The sequence below is a fragment of the Apaloderma vittatum genome, unplaced genomic scaffold, assembly GCF_000703405.1.
Source record: "Apaloderma vittatum isolate BGI_N311 unplaced genomic scaffold, ASM70340v1 scaffold8689, whole genome shotgun sequence".
In the NCBI taxonomy this organism is placed as follows: Eukaryota; Metazoa; Chordata; class Aves; order Trogoniformes; family Trogonidae; genus Apaloderma; species Apaloderma vittatum.
The window spans coordinates 16931-36062 of NW_009736951.1; the positions used below are offsets into that span (position 1 = coordinate 16931).

The 19132-nt window shown below is 39.1% G+C and overlaps 1 protein-coding gene across 1 annotated transcript in view; it reads left to right on the plus strand.

Moving 5' to 3' along the window:
• Positions 1-6833: 6833 nt before the first annotated feature.
• Positions 6834-19132, plus strand: part of LOC104279764 (potassium voltage-gated channel subfamily H member 1-like) — a gene marked incomplete at its 3' end in the record, with an annotated part of 20840 nt that continues 8541 nt past the window's right edge. Inside the window, exons 1-3 of the mRNA XM_009877155.1 lie at positions 6834-6900; positions 9307-9506; positions 13109-13361. Coding sequence (XP_009875457.1) covers positions 6834-6900; positions 9307-9506; positions 13109-13361 — 520 coding nt within the window. The remainder of the gene's footprint in view (positions 6901-9306; positions 9507-13108; positions 13362-19132) is intronic.

Consider the following 19132-nt stretch of genomic DNA (forward strand, 5'->3'; position numbering starts at 1 on the left):
TTTTGATAAACTATATGTGTCTTCCCTGACCTGTAATTTCACTTTTGAGTAAAGCAAGCCTCCTAGAGAAGACACTGCCTATGAGGTTTGTCCTGTTTTATGTTCTTATACATACTGGGTGCACCTATTGATTCTGGTCTGCAAGCACATCTGTGATTAGTGTGTGGGAGGAGCATGACTCAGACCTAGTCATTCTAGTGACAGTGATTTTTTAACCACCTCAAATTAGTTTTCCGCTGTGAATGTCATCTGTATCTCAGACCTCATTGGTTTACTCAACATAATAAAAAACTACAGTATTCTTATTTGTGTTACAAACCGTTAAATAGTGGTGACTATTTAATGACACCAGGAAAGGGAAGCTTTTGGACCAGTTTCTCTTTAGGTTTGTTTGGAAAGAGTTTGAAACCCATGTATGGAATATAGTCATGTAACTTATTTGTGCTTGTTGCACCCAGAAGTAAAACACGTGCATGTGCAATATGGGATTGGCAGGTCACGCAATGTCATTTGAAGAGCATCTTGCAGTCTTCCTGTGGTTATTGCAGTAATAACAGCCCGGGAGCCTGGCTTACTAAGGTTATTGCATCAAAAGCTTCAGACTGAGCTGCAGAGTAGCAAAGCAATCATCAGGTACAGCACAGTTCAGTTATGTGCAATAGCTTTAGGGGCTTAATTTCCTAGTGAAGTTGATCTGAACTGAGAATTAATTTTTGCCCGTAACTTCAGGATCCATTCATCCTGTCTGGTGCAGCTGTGCTCGTAACTAGCTGGCTGGCCTGTCAACTAACAAGCTTGACAGCTCCTGGGTGATTAACACAACCTCTCTGCGCAGCCACTGTGTAGACCTCTGGCTGTTTTGCAGTGTGGCTGCTGGGAGCAAAGATAGCTTGAAGGGTGCTACTGAGTGTAAACCAGGTAAGCTACAGAAGACCCAGACTTCATCTCAGTTACACACTTTCTGTTGTTTTAAGGGTTTTCTTTAACTAGTTTGTGGTTTGAGGGCAGTGCAGTTAATCCAGAGAAGTTTTGTGTTTTCTGTAATTCAGTGAAAGCTTAAAAAAGGGGCATCTTAGATTTCATTGTATGGCCAATCCCAAGAGTTATCCACTGAAACATGAAAAGATTATATTTGTCATAAGTCACCTGAACTTCTGCATTTCTGTATATAGTTTGTGGAATCAGTGAGGGTAAGAGAACTTAAAAGATAGCACCATCCCTGAAGGAGTTTAAGAGACGGGTAGATGTTATGCTGAGGGACATGCTTTAGTGGTGTTGATAGGGCTAGGACAAAGGTTGGACTCAATAGTCTTGAAGGTCTCTTCCAACTAAAACTAGTCTATGATTCTCTTTCTCTTTGGAATCTGTGGGGCAAGGGATGGGCAATCGTTACATCAGCTGACTGGATGAGGCCAGCACTTTACCACCCACCTCTGGTTCACTTCACAATGAGACCATAGTACCTTCATCCCACTGCTTTTATATTGGGATACTTTATAGGCGTTAGAATTTTACCTTTTCCTTTGTGCTCAGAGAAGACAAAGCCTAAAAAAAAGGTGGTGATGTGCTTGTGACATAGTCAGCAAAAGCTTTTGTAAGTCAGTGGATAAAAGCAGTTGAAGATAGCTGTTTTGTCTCAGTATTTTTCCTAACCATGTCTTTAACTTTAATCACAGGCGTACACGCTCACACACTTGGAGCAGTGTTTAGGGCCTATGTCTGAGTGCATAGCTGAGTTAAGAAGCCTAATGAGAAGTTAGGTCACTGCAGCCTCAGGGGAGACCTTGGGTCCTTCCTCAGGTCTGGAATCAGATCTGAACATAGCAGTGAATGCAGCCAGTGACCAACTTCCCTTATGGGCACTCTGATGGGAGTAGAGGTAATCTACCTGAATCCATTTTTCATTGAGAACTGAAATTTACTCTAAATATCTCGCTCATGTCTGAGATACCTTAATTAAATGACATCTGGAGCAATGACCAGAAGGAATTGCACTAGAGGATGTGGCTTTAGCCACCAAACCCTTGTATTGCATCAATGATTGGGAGAAGTGCAGTCCAGGATTCAGTACACCCAAGTGCTGGATGATGGCTTTGGTGTGCAAAATTCAGATCAGATCCAGTTCTGAACTCTGAAAGGCCACAGGTGGGTTATTGCAACATCAGACTCAGAAATTGCCAACAGGAATGAGCCTGAGCCAATGGTATAAAGCTCAGCAGAATACGCGGCAGCACTGCAGGGAAAGGGCAGAAAATTTGGATAAAAGACGGTTTCCTTGAGCCTCTGTAGATTTCCCTGCTGCATGGCTTTGTGAAAAGTGTCATACAGATCATCAGAGGAAATAGGGTAAATAAAGGAAGCATAAAAACTTCGTATGCAAGGAGTTTCCCATGAAAAGAGAACAAGTTTTCCTTTTCTTTCACTCCTTTCTTTAATCTTTTCCTAACTGATTTTTTTTATGTGTAGCTCTGTTTCAGTAATAGATTTTAAAAAATAAAGAATTTGCTCCTAAATGTGGATAACTATTTCAGATAAGTTGAGGGTAGATAAAAAACAGCTTTCAATGCAAAAGCCTTTGTATTGGTGTGAGTCAGTAAAAACCTAGAAGCAGTATCTAGAGATTTAATTTTAGCTAAGTAATTGAAAATGGCCATGCATTACCCTGTATAAATTGTAGAAGAAAAATGATGCCCTTAAATGGTTCAGTTGTCATTTAAATGGTGATCTGTTCATTAGTGCTGGGAAATGAAATGGAAATCCATTTCAATTTTCTAGACAATTTAAATTTTATTGTCCATAAAATTCTACAAAACAGTAAAATAGTGTCCTTTCTTGCAAATTGCAGAGGATTTAATCAGATTTTGGCATTTTAATAATTCTCATCATTGGTAAAACCTGCTACTGAATACATTGAGTTGAAGTCATCCCTTCTTGATAGAAGTGTCTCACTGGTGAGTCTGGCCTTGTGTGTTTGGCATACAGATGGTTTTTGCAGCTGTAATCTGTTTGTTCAGTTAGTTTCCTCTTGATAATCAAATTGGCTTAGTCTAGAGCAAGGCTTAGCATTCGTTGAAGTACACATGCTTAAAATGTAGAGCATCATCAAGATCCTGCTCCACATATAAAACCCTTTATGACCCTCCTGAAGATGTTTCGATAAATATATTGTTCTTTAAAGGAACTGCAGTTGTTTTAACTAGTTGTGAAAATCAGTACATTTTCTGTCCGTTATCAGAGAAAAACGTACCTTGTGGGAAATAAGACGTGGAGAGGTGACTGGAAGGTGCCATTTCTGTGGAATTATATTCCATTTTCTCTAGTCTTACTTTTGAGTAATCATGCCGATGTTTTCCCTTGCAAATCTTCTTGCTCTTGCTATCCCATACTGTATTTTGACTGAAATAAAATTTGATTCTGCAAGGAGCTTTCTGCAGGCTCATTGATTAAAAAACTATAATGGTTCTTTGAAAGTCTTTTTGGTATCAAGCGCTAAGGCTGTAATTTCAGTTAGTTACTGGGCATTGGTGCATTTGCAGCTATACATGACCATCTGCCAGACTTAAGAATTTACTTGTAATTTGAGGCAGAACATATATCTTCATATCTGGTTTACGATGCACCTTTCGATGTAAATTAATGTTTCCTCATTGTACAGGGCCTTGCAGAAATATTGACGCCTTCAGATAATTTGAGAAGTCAGGTGAACTCATTGGTCTGCAAGTGCTGTTTGATTTTAGAATAAAAACTTGCAGCCCTGTTTTTCTGAACGTGAGAGAAGCTCACAGTTAAGGATTTCAAAGTCTACCAGCTTGAAATCTCTCTGTATCCAAGATGTGCTCTTCTCTTTCATTCCTTTCAGTGTCATGCCCGTTGTCTTCAGTTAGCTTCCCTTTAGATCACAAATATAATGTATGGGCAGAATCTTGTTCCTTAGTTTTGCAACCCAGATCTTTCTTCCCGGGCTGATGCTGAAGGTTATTTTTTTTTTATTGGCTTTTATTCACTTTGGCTCTCATCGCTCCTCTGATCAGTTTTGGTCTGTGTGTTTTCCCATGCTGTTTATCCCAGCCCAGACTTGCTGAAGGCAAAACCTGATGGAGTTTTGTGCTGCCCACGGTGCCCAGGCTTGTGAAATTCTTGTGAGCCAAAACACCTGCGACTGCTGCTACCAGCTGCGTAGGTGCTACCAGATCAAATCAAAATTAAAAAAGAAAAAGCTTCAGTTTTGAATTGTCCTTAGGGATGCTGGAGTTCAGCATCTTTGGAAGATTTAGTGTTTTACCAACACTTATCTCTCTTCTTCCATATCGAGCCTTAAACTGGCAAAATGTGAGCGGTTTCAAATCCCTGAGATAACAGGAGGTTATTTGCCTGTGGGTCTGTGCTTCTTAGTAGCAGTCTTTTATTTTGTAGAATTAGGAAAGGGTATGAGAAGAGAAGCAGTTGGAGCTGTTTGTGGTGTTTGTTGCATTGCTGTTCTTAACTCTTTGCTTTCTGCCCTTATACACTGCAGACAGCCTATTTTAAGGTGCGCAGATGTTTCTACTACTCTAGTCCTTGGTAGTTGCTTAAGTGGCTTCTTGGAGCAGCTGTTCCCTTGTTTATGTCTCTGACTTTCATTTCATTGCAGTCCTTGTTTTTCTGGTGGTAGGAAGAGGAAAAAAAAATAAATCATGTTTCTGATGCTCTGTGGTTTAGCCCTTGTCAGCTGTGTCCTCAGTGGTGGCCTATCCTTTTGCAGGGGAGACATTCCCACTGTAGCTGGAGCCCAGTGTGGTCCTTCTGTGTCCCATCTGTTGTCAGCAGGGAGATTTCAGCAAATGTGATGATGAACACGAGAAGACTTGACTAAGAGTTTAATAAAATTTGCCTGTGGTCTCTCGTCTTTCATCCTAGAAGCCAAGTGGTTCTGCCACATAACATGATGCTCTTGTCATTCATGGCCTGTTTGGGCTTTCTTCTTTGCTCTTTTGCCATTGAACAGATTTTCAGACTTGCTTGGTTGATAGTAGTGCTCTTTGATCTTTGCCGTTTCACTCGTGGGTTACCAAAACTGAGGTGCAAATTACAAGCTGGTGCAGCGAAAGAGGAGGGAGGTGGAGTGGTGTGTGGGTGCTGTCTGGGAGAACAGAGATCTGTGGGAAGAGAGACAGTCACTGGAACAGCATGGGGGAGAGCTCCTCTGGGAGTTTACTTTCACTTCAAAAAATGTCTTTTTCCCAAGTTGTGAAATTCAGGAATTGATGTACATGCTAAGAAGACAGTAGCAACTGTAATTTGTTTTATACCATGTGAAAGTGTTATGTAAATTTATTGTGGAAATTAAGAAAATGGATATTAATTCACCTATTAGATTATGGCTAAGTTGTTTATATCTGTTCTTTACTAGGTAAATTAAATGAGATCTCTGCACTTTGTATTAGTAAAAATAAAAGGTAGACAAAATATTACAAAGAGGGAACTTTATCATATACAAAGCTTCTTAAGAAATAGCATATTAAGCAGCTCTGCATCTGCCTTGATAGAAAATGGGGCAACCTATTTAAATTCTGTGCTGTTCTAGCAGGTTTTATAGATACTCGATAAGTAAATCTTACTTTAGATGCTTTGGTTTCAAGCTGCAAGACTACAAATAACAATCCTATCTAAACTAGTGCTGTAAACAATTGGTTGAGAGATACCTGTTCAGTTTGGTATTTTCTTGCAGATTGTAATTAACAGTTCAGCATTTTCCTTTTAACTGCATGCTCTCTACCCATAAATTGGGATAATTACCACTAATCAAGACCCTAATCTCAAACAATTATGAGATCTTACATTGTTCTAATTGCATATTTTAAAACAATGTTTTTCCTTGTAAAAATGTTATGATCCATACAATTATTAATTTCTGCGCTTTTTTTATCTGATCAGTGTCAATTTTGTGTGACCACACAAGTCTTATCTGAAAAATGCCTTTGAGGCATGCAGTTTTTGTGGATAATTTACAGTTATGTTTTGTCTTCGGTGAAAACTGATATGGTGTAACAGGTTTTCAAGGCTGTGCTTTCTCTTAGCCATTTATGAACTCAACAGTTATTTGTTGTAAACTGGGAACAAATTTGTTGTAAACTAGTGAAACAAAGGTGCAATTATAAATTTAAAGCATTGATTGTTTGTAAATCCAGGTGCTTGGTCTCTGAATAGTACTTAGGTTAGCACAGGCTACTCCTTAAATGTATAAAAGGCCTTTGTTGGGTTTTTTTTTGTTGTTGGGTTTTTTTTAATTGTTGATGGGAACTTATATATGGATAGACAGACTTTGTGGATCAGCTTTCCATGAAGTGCAAATGAAGGCAATTCAGTTTTAGAAGGCACTGCAAGTCTTAGGGGCAAGATCTAAGAGGTTGTTCACTAGTTGATGTTGGTCTCACCTGTTGCTATATAGTTCTTATGCACACATTTTGCATGCAAGGGCTTTGGATGAGTGTGTTTTGAACAAATCATCATCAATCTGATGATTCATCTCAGGAACCGCATGCAGCACTTACATCTGTAATTGGGATAATTGCAAACCTCTCATTCATACAGATAGAAATTCTTCCACTTAGAATTCTAAAATCAGATCCCAGATCTTTTACTGTGGTAGCTGAGACCTACATTGGCTTGTATTTATTTCTCTATTCTTATTTGTTACATTATTAAAACTAGCAGATGATTTGGTGACCTTTCCAACGTGTGTCTGACCTTCATGATTCACTTGGGCGAGTAATTGGCTATTGAAATTACTGTGCTTTTATCTGTGACGTTATTTAAACACTGGTTTAAATGAGGTGACACGGACTGCATTGTAAATGGGCAGACACATTGTTCGGGACAATGTGTTTATCTATTGTCAGAAAAGAATATTAATGTTGGGGGGTGGGGCTCTGTCTTTTCTGAGGGATCTTGACATTCAAGGAGGGGAGGCGTTGGAGATTTTGCTCTGTTGTAAATTGCCCAACTTTTTTCCTGTAGTAGACTATGTATTTGAAATCTTTCTGGGGCTGCAGTGCACTGCAGTGTGTTAATTTCATTTTTCCTTCGAAAAGAAAGAAAGGCACATAGCTAGTTATTTCTATGCAGAAGAGGTCAATGCTTAGTATGCTAATGTATCTACCCAATATTAGGCTCCAAAAATCCTTGGCTTTAATATGTCTTTAATACTAATAAAGTGGTTAGCTAATGATAAATTAAGGATTGTAAGTTTGGGGATTTTTGTTAATTAAAAATTAATGTAGGCAGGAATAATTTTTCTTGCCAAGATAGTTGTCATACTAGAGCATGGAAGCTGCAGTTTGCAGTGGAAATTGCTGTAGGACTGCTTGCCTCATAATAATCAAAATGAAGAACCAAATTTCTGGATTTTCTTTCAGATTTGTGTAGCTGGAGAGTAACAGGACAGAGAGGGGGCTCTGTTTTACCTATGCTGACACAGAGCTATATGTCCCAAGATACTGAACCCTCAGGTCTCACTGTTCACCAGAGAGCTGGCAGGACACTGCTGCAGTGTCCTGCCAGTGGGACTTTGCAGCTTTGGAGGTCTAGGGAACCAGGTAAAAGTCCATGTAAGTAGGGCCTAAGGTGGCAATATTAGAGGGTTGTGTTTGCATCTGCACAACAAAGAGCAAAACAGATGGTTAGGGAAAAGTAATGCTGTTCAAATACAAAATATTCATGGGTTAAGGAGCATTTATAGTAAATTTCTTTTTTCAAAACATTTATTAATTTTTCAGTACTTACTGCATCAGACTTTCCAGTATGGTTTAGCTCAGGCACAAATTAAATGGAGAAGTAATCTATACATTTCTGGTTATTTTATAGAATGTGGAGAATAAGCAGTGGAAAAGCCTTGAGCAAGTCTAGATTTAAATTGTATCTCTCGATGATCAGGGAGAAGACAGTCCTGTAAGTTTCTCCTACACATTATCAAAGGTTTTCTGTTGGTCATAAAACCCTAAAAGCATCTTAGCTGGCTTAAGGATATCTGCCTATAACATTGACATGAATAAATAGCTGTGTTCTCAAATGAATGAATGGGATGAGGAAATTTTTATTTTTTCCTTTGAAAGAGGAGGAGAGGGAGGAAATAAACAGCAAAAAGGGGTATTTAGATAAAACAAAATATTATCTTTTTTTTATAAGTATGACTTCTCAGTTACTTATCTCGAGTGGAAGAGATGTAATGCTGAAAATTTGATGCCTGTTTTGGGGGACAGGAAATGATAAAGAGGAAGAGCTTCCTCAGCAATCCAGAGCACTTACTGGTGGTTATCGGTGCATCTGCTGTCTGGCTGTTCCTCTCCCTCTGCAGCCAGCCTCTCACAAACCACTGACCTGATTCACAACCCAGAAAAGCTCCCCTTGAGGCTTCCTGTCCTTCCCTTTCATTCAGGGCTGGATGGGTGGGAAGAGCCTCAGCCGTGGCCTCTGCAAGCCATGATGACGCGACCGTCGGGACAGCCACCAGCCTGCGGTTCTGTCTTGGCCTTCAGCAGGTGGATCTTCTTGAGTCCTGAGTGTTTTTTTCTGCTTCTCTCTGCACTTGGAAATACTGCCTTTTTTTCTTTCTCATGTTTATTCTTAAACCTGTCTTGATGAACCAGCTGGCTTCATAGCTGTGCTGAATGCAGTCAGAAGGGCTGTGCGGCGGTCTGCCTTTGAGGGCTCTAGCTCTTGCCTCAGGGCTTGCTGTTCTTCTGCCTGAAGAGTATAAAACATAATGCGAGTTTTTATGTATTATTAAACTTACATCTATAAATCACTGACCCATGGTAGCTGTTTATTACATATTCCATCTTCTGCTTTGATGCATTGTTGTTGTCACACTGAGGTGGGTAATGATGACTCGGCTTACGACTGTGGCAGTGCACTTAAAGCTTGGAAATCTGTCACTGATGGCATTTCACACAGGCGCTATAAAGCAGAGATGAAATTTTAAAGTATTTGCTGTCAACTTATTTGTCTTTAAAATTCTTGAGTCTTCTGTTGTGGTTTCCTAAGGTTCTGGATACTACTGAATTGTTTGATAGACAAAGACAAATAGTTGTGTTCCCGAAACTCTGTGTTGCAGGACTTGCCATCACAAAAGTGGGTGGTGGTCCTCGATTTATAGTGCTGAAGATGACCTGTAAAATGTTTGTGCTTATCAAGCCCTTCTAAGAAAGCACCAGTATTGTGTGCATTTCCATGGGCTTGACATTTCCAGTCTTAAAGCACAGTGGAACACCGGCTGATCATCTGAATTTATTGTGTGTTATATCTATTGCTTTTTCTTCTTTTTTACAGCCCTTCTTTATGCAACCATTTTTGGTAATGTGACAACCATATTTCAGCAAATGTATGCTAATACAAACAGATACCATGAAATGCTGAACAGTGTCCGGGACTTTCTAAAACTCTACCAGGTCCCTAAAGGACTGAGTGAACGTGTGATGGATTATATTGTTTCCACTTGGTCAATGTCCAGAGGAATAGATACTGAAAAGGTAAGTAAATTAAACTGCAAGGAAAGCAGTCACATCCTGGAAGTATTTCATTAAAATAAACAGGAGGTACTTTCTTAATAAAGAAAACAACTATTCTTTAAATAGGTCCAAGTAGTAGCTTCCCTTAATTTTGAACTTGCAAATACGGTACTTCAGCTATTCTATCATCCTGACATATGTTAGTGGTAAAAGTATCTATATTTTCCTGATGATATGTCAGGAAATAGTACAAAAATAATGAAGAAAAGATATTGATTCTTGGTAAATACAGAAGATAACAATAAAAAGTTCCAAGTTCCAACAAAACTTCAGAATTTCTTCAAATTAGTTTTTTTTTTCAGTATTTCTGCTCTGAGAGGTTGTTTGCAGCTCTGTGGGCCTGAATACAAAGTAAAATTTGTTTTTTCTTGGTAGAATTTGAGTATAATATTTTGTGTGCAGGTTAAAGATATTAATGAAAGCTGGAAGTAACAATAGTGTGTTGTTTGAAATCTGCCTTATTTGAGGCAAATGTTGTCATCTTAATTCATTGAACTTTCAAGTAAATTTCCATTGTGTCTTTTAAAATAACAAACGGCCTTTCACCAGAACAAATGTACAAATGCAGCTACTTGCCGCTTTCATATTACTTGCCAGCTTTTATGGAGAGAGACACTGTTTTTCTTCTGCTTATAAAGAGATGTAATTTGTGAGGTGGCTTATTTTAGAAATCGTACCAATGCTCTGGTCACCAGCCTTTTGGCTGGTGGCTTGATTTCGTATTCTAAACTGTAGGTGATGCAGTTAAAGAGCAAACAGTCTAATTTCTGTCTAGCTGTTTAAGCATCGTTATGAAAGAGTAGAACAAATGTGGCCTTGCACTGGGCTGTCTGGAAACCGGTGGGTACACAGGATACTGTTTGCTTTCCTAAACTGTCTTCAGCGTATCTTCCATTTAGATTCCAGACCATGATTCTGGGAAGCACTGTCTGTCATATTAGCTTTCAGAAGGAAAAGCCATTTTAGTGCTGGATAGTGCTGATTATAAGCAGCTCTGCCTGTTTTCCAGCAAAATACCTTTGTACGGAGTTACCGGTGTAAGGTAGGCACATTTGGGGAAGATGGAGAGACATCTGAGGATACATAGTGTAGTGAATGCTAGTGCTTTCATTCATCCCCCAGTACAAGATCCTTTCATCATTTTAACAAAGCAACAAGAAAAAATGGCTATGTAAAACATGTTTGTTTTAGCTTATCTTCAAAGTTCATTCTCGGCTTCCTCTGATAAGGAGAGAAATGCTTTAAGAAGGCCTTTGGAGACAGCACGATAACTAAACCAAGCACTCACTGTAGCATTTGAGAATTATCTTAATAGGAAAAAAAAGGTCTCCAATTATCAGAACATCAAAGAGCTTAATACGATGTTGTTTTCAATAACTGGTGTGCTCATAGCTGAACTGCCGGTAGTGATGACTGTAAAACCAGGAAATCAACTTTCATCCGCATAGCAAAGCTAGCAGATATGAGACCGACTAATGGCTATGCCAGTGCGTAAACTCCCAGCTCTGTTGGTTTGATGCCTCTGTATAACTTCTAGGATGTGATGCAATGAATAAAACATGTATTGTTCCTGTGGCAGAACAGTGGTAGTTGTGCTGCTGCGTAACGCAGTGCAGCTTTCTACAGATGAGGCAGATACTTGAAGATGAACTTAGCACAAAATCAATCTTCTCTCTATTTTGTTGGCCACAAATTTGTCAATTCGGTCTTAACTGCAGGCATGCCAAGGAGTGAATAATCAGCTAAAATTCTCAGTCTGGAAGTCTAGAAAATGCCAGTATAACAAAATTTAACCAAGAGCTGCTGAAAGATTCTAAAATTAATCCATGAAGATATGCTTCTTACCTCCTGTACAAATGAAAGTCTTCTGCCATTTGTCCGTAACTCTCAAATGATTTTAATACCTTTAATTTCTGTGAAGTCTGGAGACAACTCTAAATGGAGAATGGAAAATAAGTTAACTTCTTCTTAGACTGGGAAACCAAGTGGTTTTTTTGGAGAAGAGCCACTTTTTGTATATTTGAGTTTTCTTATATTACAACAACCCTTTTTGTGTGTGATATTCATGTAACTGTGAAGTGTTTGTGTTTCCAGTAGCAGAGTTTGGCAAACATCTGCAAATATACAATGTTCTTGTTGCCAGAATAAACTAGATAACTGCAAAGACAGCTATGGCCGCTGCATGTGTTCCATATTAAATGCAGGTCTTGTGGCCCCAGCCCATTTCTGTGAGCCTGGAAAACAGAACTAGCGGGTTCTGTTCCTGCTTACTGTGGGGCAGTCAAGAGGTATCATCTGTGTGCTCTACACTTAAGCTGTATAGAAATATATCTCTTTCAGAAGTAGTATCTGTAATAGCAGGTCTGCTTGCAGGTGTGCCAAAGATGATGAAATTGGTGATGGAGTCATTCGCCTTTGGAGAATGCAGTATAATATCTGGAGCCAGTGCTCTGGACAGAGTTATAAGCTTGGTTCTCAGCTCAGATCTTGCATGGAGCCCCATTGCAAGGTGTAGGCATAATGACAGGGCTGCCTCTGCTGCCTTCGTGTTTTCCAGGGGAGTTTGCGTTGAAGCAGCCATCTCTTTCCATCCAGGAAATTGTGTGGAAGTAACTCTAATGCTCACCCAGAGTGCTTCTTAATGGGATGGAGTAGTTATTGCTTAAAAAAGACTAAAACTGAGGCAGACCTATTTGAGAAAAGCATTGAGTAGACTAATACGGCCTGAGATGTACTTCATCGCAGATTATCCTCCACGGGTTTTGTCATCCCAAAGCCCTGTTCATGTCATGTATTTCCAGTGTTTTTGCCAGCTACTTTTAATCTGTACCTGCAGTAGTAATTTTGTATTCTTTTCACTCATCTGCCTGCATTTTATTAAAAACCTTCAGAAATGTCCCTGACTGTGCTAAGCATAAGTTTGTGTGTGCTTAGGCGCACACATCATGCATTGCTGTGAGAAACATTGCATTTGGGAGATCAAAAGTTGCCCAACACTGTGTCACACCTTAAAGTCTCTTTCTTGTGTGAACAAAACACTTGTTACCGTGCTGAAGGGTGAATTTGAATACCTGTAAATCTCAATATTATGAGTTAATGAAACTTTGAATAACTTTTTTTTTTTTTTTTGGGCCAAAGGAATATGAGATTATGCTTCTCTTCTGTAAAATATTCTCTCACTTGGAGCATGTAATTTGTGCAGGCTTTTCATGGAATCTGCCTATCAAAAGAGTGATCTACCCTCTAGAAACAATCCTTCAAGAAGCTTTTCTCCACCACTTTCTGTACTGCTGTGCTCAGTTTTGTTGTCTTAAAACCCCGAGGCCTTGTCCTCATGATTCAATATCCAGCAAAGCATGGTGCTGAGATGAAAATGTTACTTTCCTTCAGGTACTGCAAAGTAGATTAAGTTAGCGTTGTGGCTTGTGTGTATAAATAATATAAGAATAAATGTACACGTGGAGATTAGAAATTTTATGAGAAGGAAGAGCTGTATAGTAAACTAGGGATAATAAGCACGTATAAGCCATGCACAGGAATTGATTGCCTGATTTCCCTCTCAGGTTTTGCAGATATGCCCTAAGGACATGAGAGCAGATATCTGCGTGCATCTGAACCGCAAAGTTTTCAAGGAGCACCCAGCCTTCAGGCTGGCAAGCGATGGCTGCCTTCGAGCACTTGCCATGGAGTTTCAGACGGTGCACTGTGCCCCAGGAGACCTGATCTACCACGCTGGCGAGAGCGTCGATAGCCTTTGCTTTGTGGTTTCGGGGTCTTTGGAAGTAATCCAAGATGATGAAGTCGTTGCTATTTTGGGTGAGTTTCACAGCTGATAATATGCCTTGCGCACAAATATAGATGCACAGAGCTTTTTTATGGCCTCTTCTACTCAAGCACTTAAGTCATTCTTTAAATAGCTTCAGCCAAATTAGCTTTACCACAGCCTGGTGAGGTATATTTTATTGTCCTTCCTGCTCCACATAGGTAAATAAGAAGCACAATCATCTTTTCTCTAGATTGCTTCGACTCTATTTCTACTGGCCAATGGAAACTCTACTTGAGCATTGGGATCCTGATCACTCTTGGGCTTCTCCCTGTCTCCCCACATCTTTTTTCATTAGAAATTCTGTTGATGACAAGGGGCAATGGGTGCAGGCTAGAGCATAGGAAGTTCCACAAAAACATTAGGAAAATCTTTTTCACTGTGAGGGTGACAGAGCCCTGGCACAGGCTGCCCAAAGAGGTTGTGGAGTCTCCTTCTCTGGAGACATTCAAAACCCGCCTGGACATGTTCCTGTGTGACCTGCTGTAGGTGATCCTGCTCTGGCAGGGAGGTTGGACTACATGATCTCTAGAGGTTCCTTCCAACCCCTGACATTCTGTGATTCTGTGACTTCAGGAAACTTATTTTTAAAGTGCCTGGCTTCCCTGCCTTACTCCGATCCCTGCTAATAATTCAATTTTGCTGAAGATGTTCCGGTTAGATTTATTTAAGATCTCACATTAAAATCTATCTCTTAAAGTCAAAGTAATATAAAAGTTTAGAGCTATTTTGTGTTAACTTGGAATGACAGCTTTAGGTTGGAAGCCTTAAAAATAAGCTGATAATGGTGTGAACAACATTTTGAGGCAAAGCTAGGAGAAAAGAGTGTGATAATCCAGTAGATGTAGATGAATCATGGAGTGGCTGGAGCATTGAGGAGGTGATGCTTGTCATTTGATTCTGTCAGACCCTTTTGTGAAAAGGCAGATTTTCACGGTGGCTTAATCCAGTACCTCTCACTCATAGCAGCCTGAAAAAAGAGAACAAAAGAGTTTGGTAATCTTATTCTTCCTGAACACATATACCCAACTCTCCTAAGAGGGATGTCTACTGGAAAATAAGGGGGTTAATAAATATGCTGCATTCAGTTTTTTCCTACTTCCGAACAGGATTGCATATATGACATAGGGTGAATTTGTGCCACACGAGAAACTAAACACGTGAAAAGTAGGGGAATAATGTATTCTCTTTTGCACTGGAATCACCTGTGCTGTTCCGTTCCATACAATGCTAGCAACTTTTGCTTTTCTAGGTTGTCCATCAGGGACTTACTAACTTTTGCCATGTTGAACGTGTGAATTAACATGATAAGTACAGAACAAACTAAAGTCTCTCAGTTTGTGTCACACTTTATCCCATAATGCCCCCTCCTGTGTCTGTCACAAGAAGAAAACCTCAAAACATCTCGCTACTCTGTTTAATCAGTATAGGTAAAAAGCACTGAAACAGGAATTTATTTTAAATGTCATTTAAAAATACCAATTTTCTCTTCATCTCTACCAGTAACTTCCGTGCTTTATCATAATAATAACTTTACAAAAAGACTTGGCCTAGATTCCTTCTTTGAGAAATCAGTGTTAAGGAAACCCAAGCCCCTGATCTCTGCTGCTATGGAGTGATAGCTACAGATAAATGAGATGGATCCTTTGGCATCTGAATGACTAGAAATATTTTGTTATTGCTATGCTCCTGAGGCAGTATCTACTGATCCTCTTCCCTCCACACCTTTATTTTTCTGGAGTTTGGAATCACTTCTCCAAGTCACGCTAAAATTGATGAGTTCTGTTGTTTTCTTTGTGAATATTGCAGTCAGAGAAGAAAGTAAGATGAAGTAGGATCTGTTTACGATTCTGTGAGATTTCATTTCGGATAAGCGTGTGTCACTCTATGTGTTTTGGTTTCTGGACTAAGGAATCCCTTTCCTTCCACACTTGTGTGTACCTTCCTCCCCCAGGCTCTGAAGCCTGCTGTCGCAGGTTTCTCTATCCTGATAAGAACTGATGTGTTTAACTAAACTTTTCACTATCCTGTAGTAGCTGGACTCCTCCTTCAGCACTACATAATGCAAGCACCATATTACTGAAGGATGCTGCAAGAGTGGGTCAAGATTTCCTCTCTAGCTCCTTTGCTCTCTCAATTTTCCTTTCTGTAGAATAGCAATGATTTTTTAAAATTTATTTCACGTTCAGCTAAACTTGTCAAGTTCTTGATAAAAGTACACCAGATAAAATGAGGCACTACAAGGACAAAAAAAAATAACATCTACATTGTAAAAGAAACGTGATTGTTGTTGATTATTGACCCAGAACAGCCTATGCCATATGTTTTGCTTACCAACCACAACTAAGCATAGCTATTAACGACCGGCATGTAAAAGGAAACCATGTGAGGAATTCTGTTAGGTAATTTCAGTTAACAGGTATTTTTGAGAGACCGTGTTTTTCTCTCAGACATTCTTGAAATAAAAATAAAAAATAAGTACATAAATTATTCAGGGTGAATTATTTGCTCAGCCTCAACTGTCACTTAATAAAGCAGCCTTTGCAATTTGCAATGTAGCCTGTATCTTCCTTACAATAGAGAAATAAATTGCATCTCTAAAGTAATCTGTGTGACTGCTGTACAGCATTACATAAACCAAAAGCAAACTACGCTTAATCCTTAAAGGATCCAAATCATATGAAACATTTTCAAGTTCTGAAATCACTTAGCCTTGCAGACTAGCACATAAAAATGTATTGTGTAGCCCTGGAATTTGGAGTCTGCTCTGTACACTTGCATAATGTCCTTTCAGATCAGTTCTGTGTAATACCCAAGAGACAGGTATATTCTCAGTTCAGGCTTATGTTCTTATAACAAAGCATTGACTTTGATTGACTTGGTTTAATACAAGTACTGAGTTGAAAGAAATTGCACACAGCTCAGCACTGAAAAATATTTACATTTTTTTGTGTCTCCTAGGATTGCCTTCCTATGAATGACTTAGAGACAAACACAAAAATGAGTAAATTATAAATAAATAAATGAATCATATTTGCAATATTTACAGTAAAAATTGAAAGGAATTGATGCATTTTGTATGAAGTTGGACTTGTTGGGACCAAAGATGCATTTTTGAATTCTATCCAAAATTTCTGCTGAAATAAAGAAATTATTCATGTTCATGCAACACAGTCTTTGGATTTAACGTGTCAGAGAAACAAAGTCAAAAAAGTACCTTTAAGCCAGGTGACTTATTTGTTTGTGATTTATTCGAATACAGATGAGTTAGAACAAGAGGACATAGCAAGAAAAGCCACTGTATGACTACAGCTTTCCGTGTTAATGTGTGAGAGTGAGATCGTGGAGAAGTGAAGATTAGCTAGTGGGAAGCTGCTTGGCTGCAATACAGCTCTCTTTTCTGTAGTCTTCTGCTCTTCCATTTACATCGTTGCTATTGCGTTGGGCGAAGCGCTGGCGTACCCTCAGCACTCTGTGGGAGACAAATCACACGGGCCCTGCCCTGAAGAGAACTGAGTGAAGCACAGGTCGTGCAGGACTTCCATCAAGAGGCTGTTTTTACCTTGGCTTTGCTTTTAGCTTTTCTAAGACTTTTCCTTTGGCTCATACTGCTTTATCCATCTGAAGCTGACATACGTCTTTGAAATACTCTTGCTTGAAAATTGAGCCATTTTTCCAAATGTGTTTAAAAAAAATGGGTTGTTTTGTCACCCTTAAAAACAATCACTCGTTCATGTGCACTTCATGGGACAGCTCTAGTTTCTGTGCTTTGGAGCAGACCTTTCCAGCTGAGCCACTGGCCATCTGAAAACCTGACCTTATCGCAGGTCTTTGAAAAGTTAAAATTTACTCAAGCTCGGGAGAGATTTGCTACATTTGGATTTAATGAATATCTTCTTAAAAGATTCCTCCTAAATTAAATGTGTTCCATGCAGGGACCACAAGATGTGGATGCAGCTTTCTTTGAAATATGCAGGGGAAAAGGGATTGTAGTAGAAGCATGAAATAAGCTTGTATAACTAGCTGTTTCTTAATTTAGGGAAGCTTGAGGACCCAAACTGTGAAGGTATGCATTTCCGTAGTGCAGTGTGAGAATGTGATTGTTTGGAACTGCAGTAATCAAGAAGCTAATGTTAGAAGTTCAGCTGAGCAGATGCACCATTGCTGAGAATACTTCCCTGGTCCCTCCAGCCTTTTATTCTGGACTTTTTAAATAACTCCTCACTGTTGATAGAAGAAGTGGTAGCTCTTGTGTTATGTCTCCAGTTGCAGGTGTGCATAGATAATTTAATGAGAATTATAGAAAATAAAGGCATAGAAGCAAAATTAACAATTGTTTTCTGGAAATACACACAAGGACTGGATAGAAGGCCTTGTTAGAAAAAAAAGGATTTATATTGTGTTACTCTGTGTGTACACATATCTGAATGACCAAGAAAACAATTTCTGATCTTACCAGAAAACAATCAGTTCTTGGTTAGATATGACAGACATAATCATACTTCAAGGTTGAACCGAAAATCCCTCTTCTGTAGGAAATCTGAAGGAAGCAAGTAATTCTTGGACCCAGGTTGATTCCAACTCTTTGTGCTTGAAATTGGGGTGATATTTGAAATTTAGGAAAACCTTCTAGTAAAAGTCTAGAGAGGGGAAGGAGAAGACCCTTGAAATTAGGGTGGCAGGTGCCTCCCCCCCCCTTCTAGATAGCTATGGGGAAAGAAGTGTCTTATCCTTAAATTTCCAGAATGCTGCAAAGTTAATGACTCTGAGAGGGCCTGACTGAGCAGCAGATCTTCACTTAAGTGAATTGTTTAGAGTTGCTGAAATGGCCTTGATGCTCCCTGCAAGGGGGCCCCGTGTGCGTGGGTGGTAAGACTGGAGGTTACTTTTGCAGGTTTGATTAGAGGCTGGAAGCCTCTAAGCCTTTATTTAGGAATTAAAAACCCAAAAACCTTGAAAACCACTGCAGTCCTCAGAGCTGAGCAATGGATGAGAAAAATATCATTTGCTAGAATGTTTAGTTAAAAAGAAAAAACAAAACACCCACACAAAACAGTTTATCTCAAGAATAAAGCAGTTTATCCCAAGTGTTGCTTCCCAGCTGTGCTTCATTTATTATGTTCTTGCTGCCCTTATTTGAGCTAAAAAATTTCTAAAGAATAAATGTTTTTATTGACTGTTTAGCAAAGAATATTAATTGTAAAATATCCTGAATTGGAAGGAACCCATGAGAATCATTGTGCCCAACTCCTGCCTCCACAAAGGGCAGGTACAATGAACAAGATAGGAAGGGAAATCAAGGCAGTAATTAATTTACTGTGAGCAAACAAAATCATTGCCTTCCACAAGGACAGTTTGTTGTTGCTATTCATTTTACTGCTGTCAAAGGTGAAGGGAAGTAACAATGTAGATATTATATAAATATGAAAATATGCAGTAACAGAATGTCAGGAACATGCATTTATAGTCTATACCTGGCTGCTTTCTTCACCATCAGGGAGAAAGTGACATATATCACTTTTTTTTTTTTTTTTTTTTTTGAGGAGGGCAGGGTGGGAAAGGGTGGGAAGTGTGCAAAAGGTATGCACAAATTTACTTCTAAAATCACACATGAATTGAGGAGCTGAAAACTAGATGTCCCTGAAATGCAGATTTTTTTTTTTGTAATCATTATTTACAAAACTATAAAAGTGACAAGTCTGGAAACTCTGTTTTAAACATGATATTATAGGAGAGCTTGGTGTGCTATGTTTTGTTTCAGCAG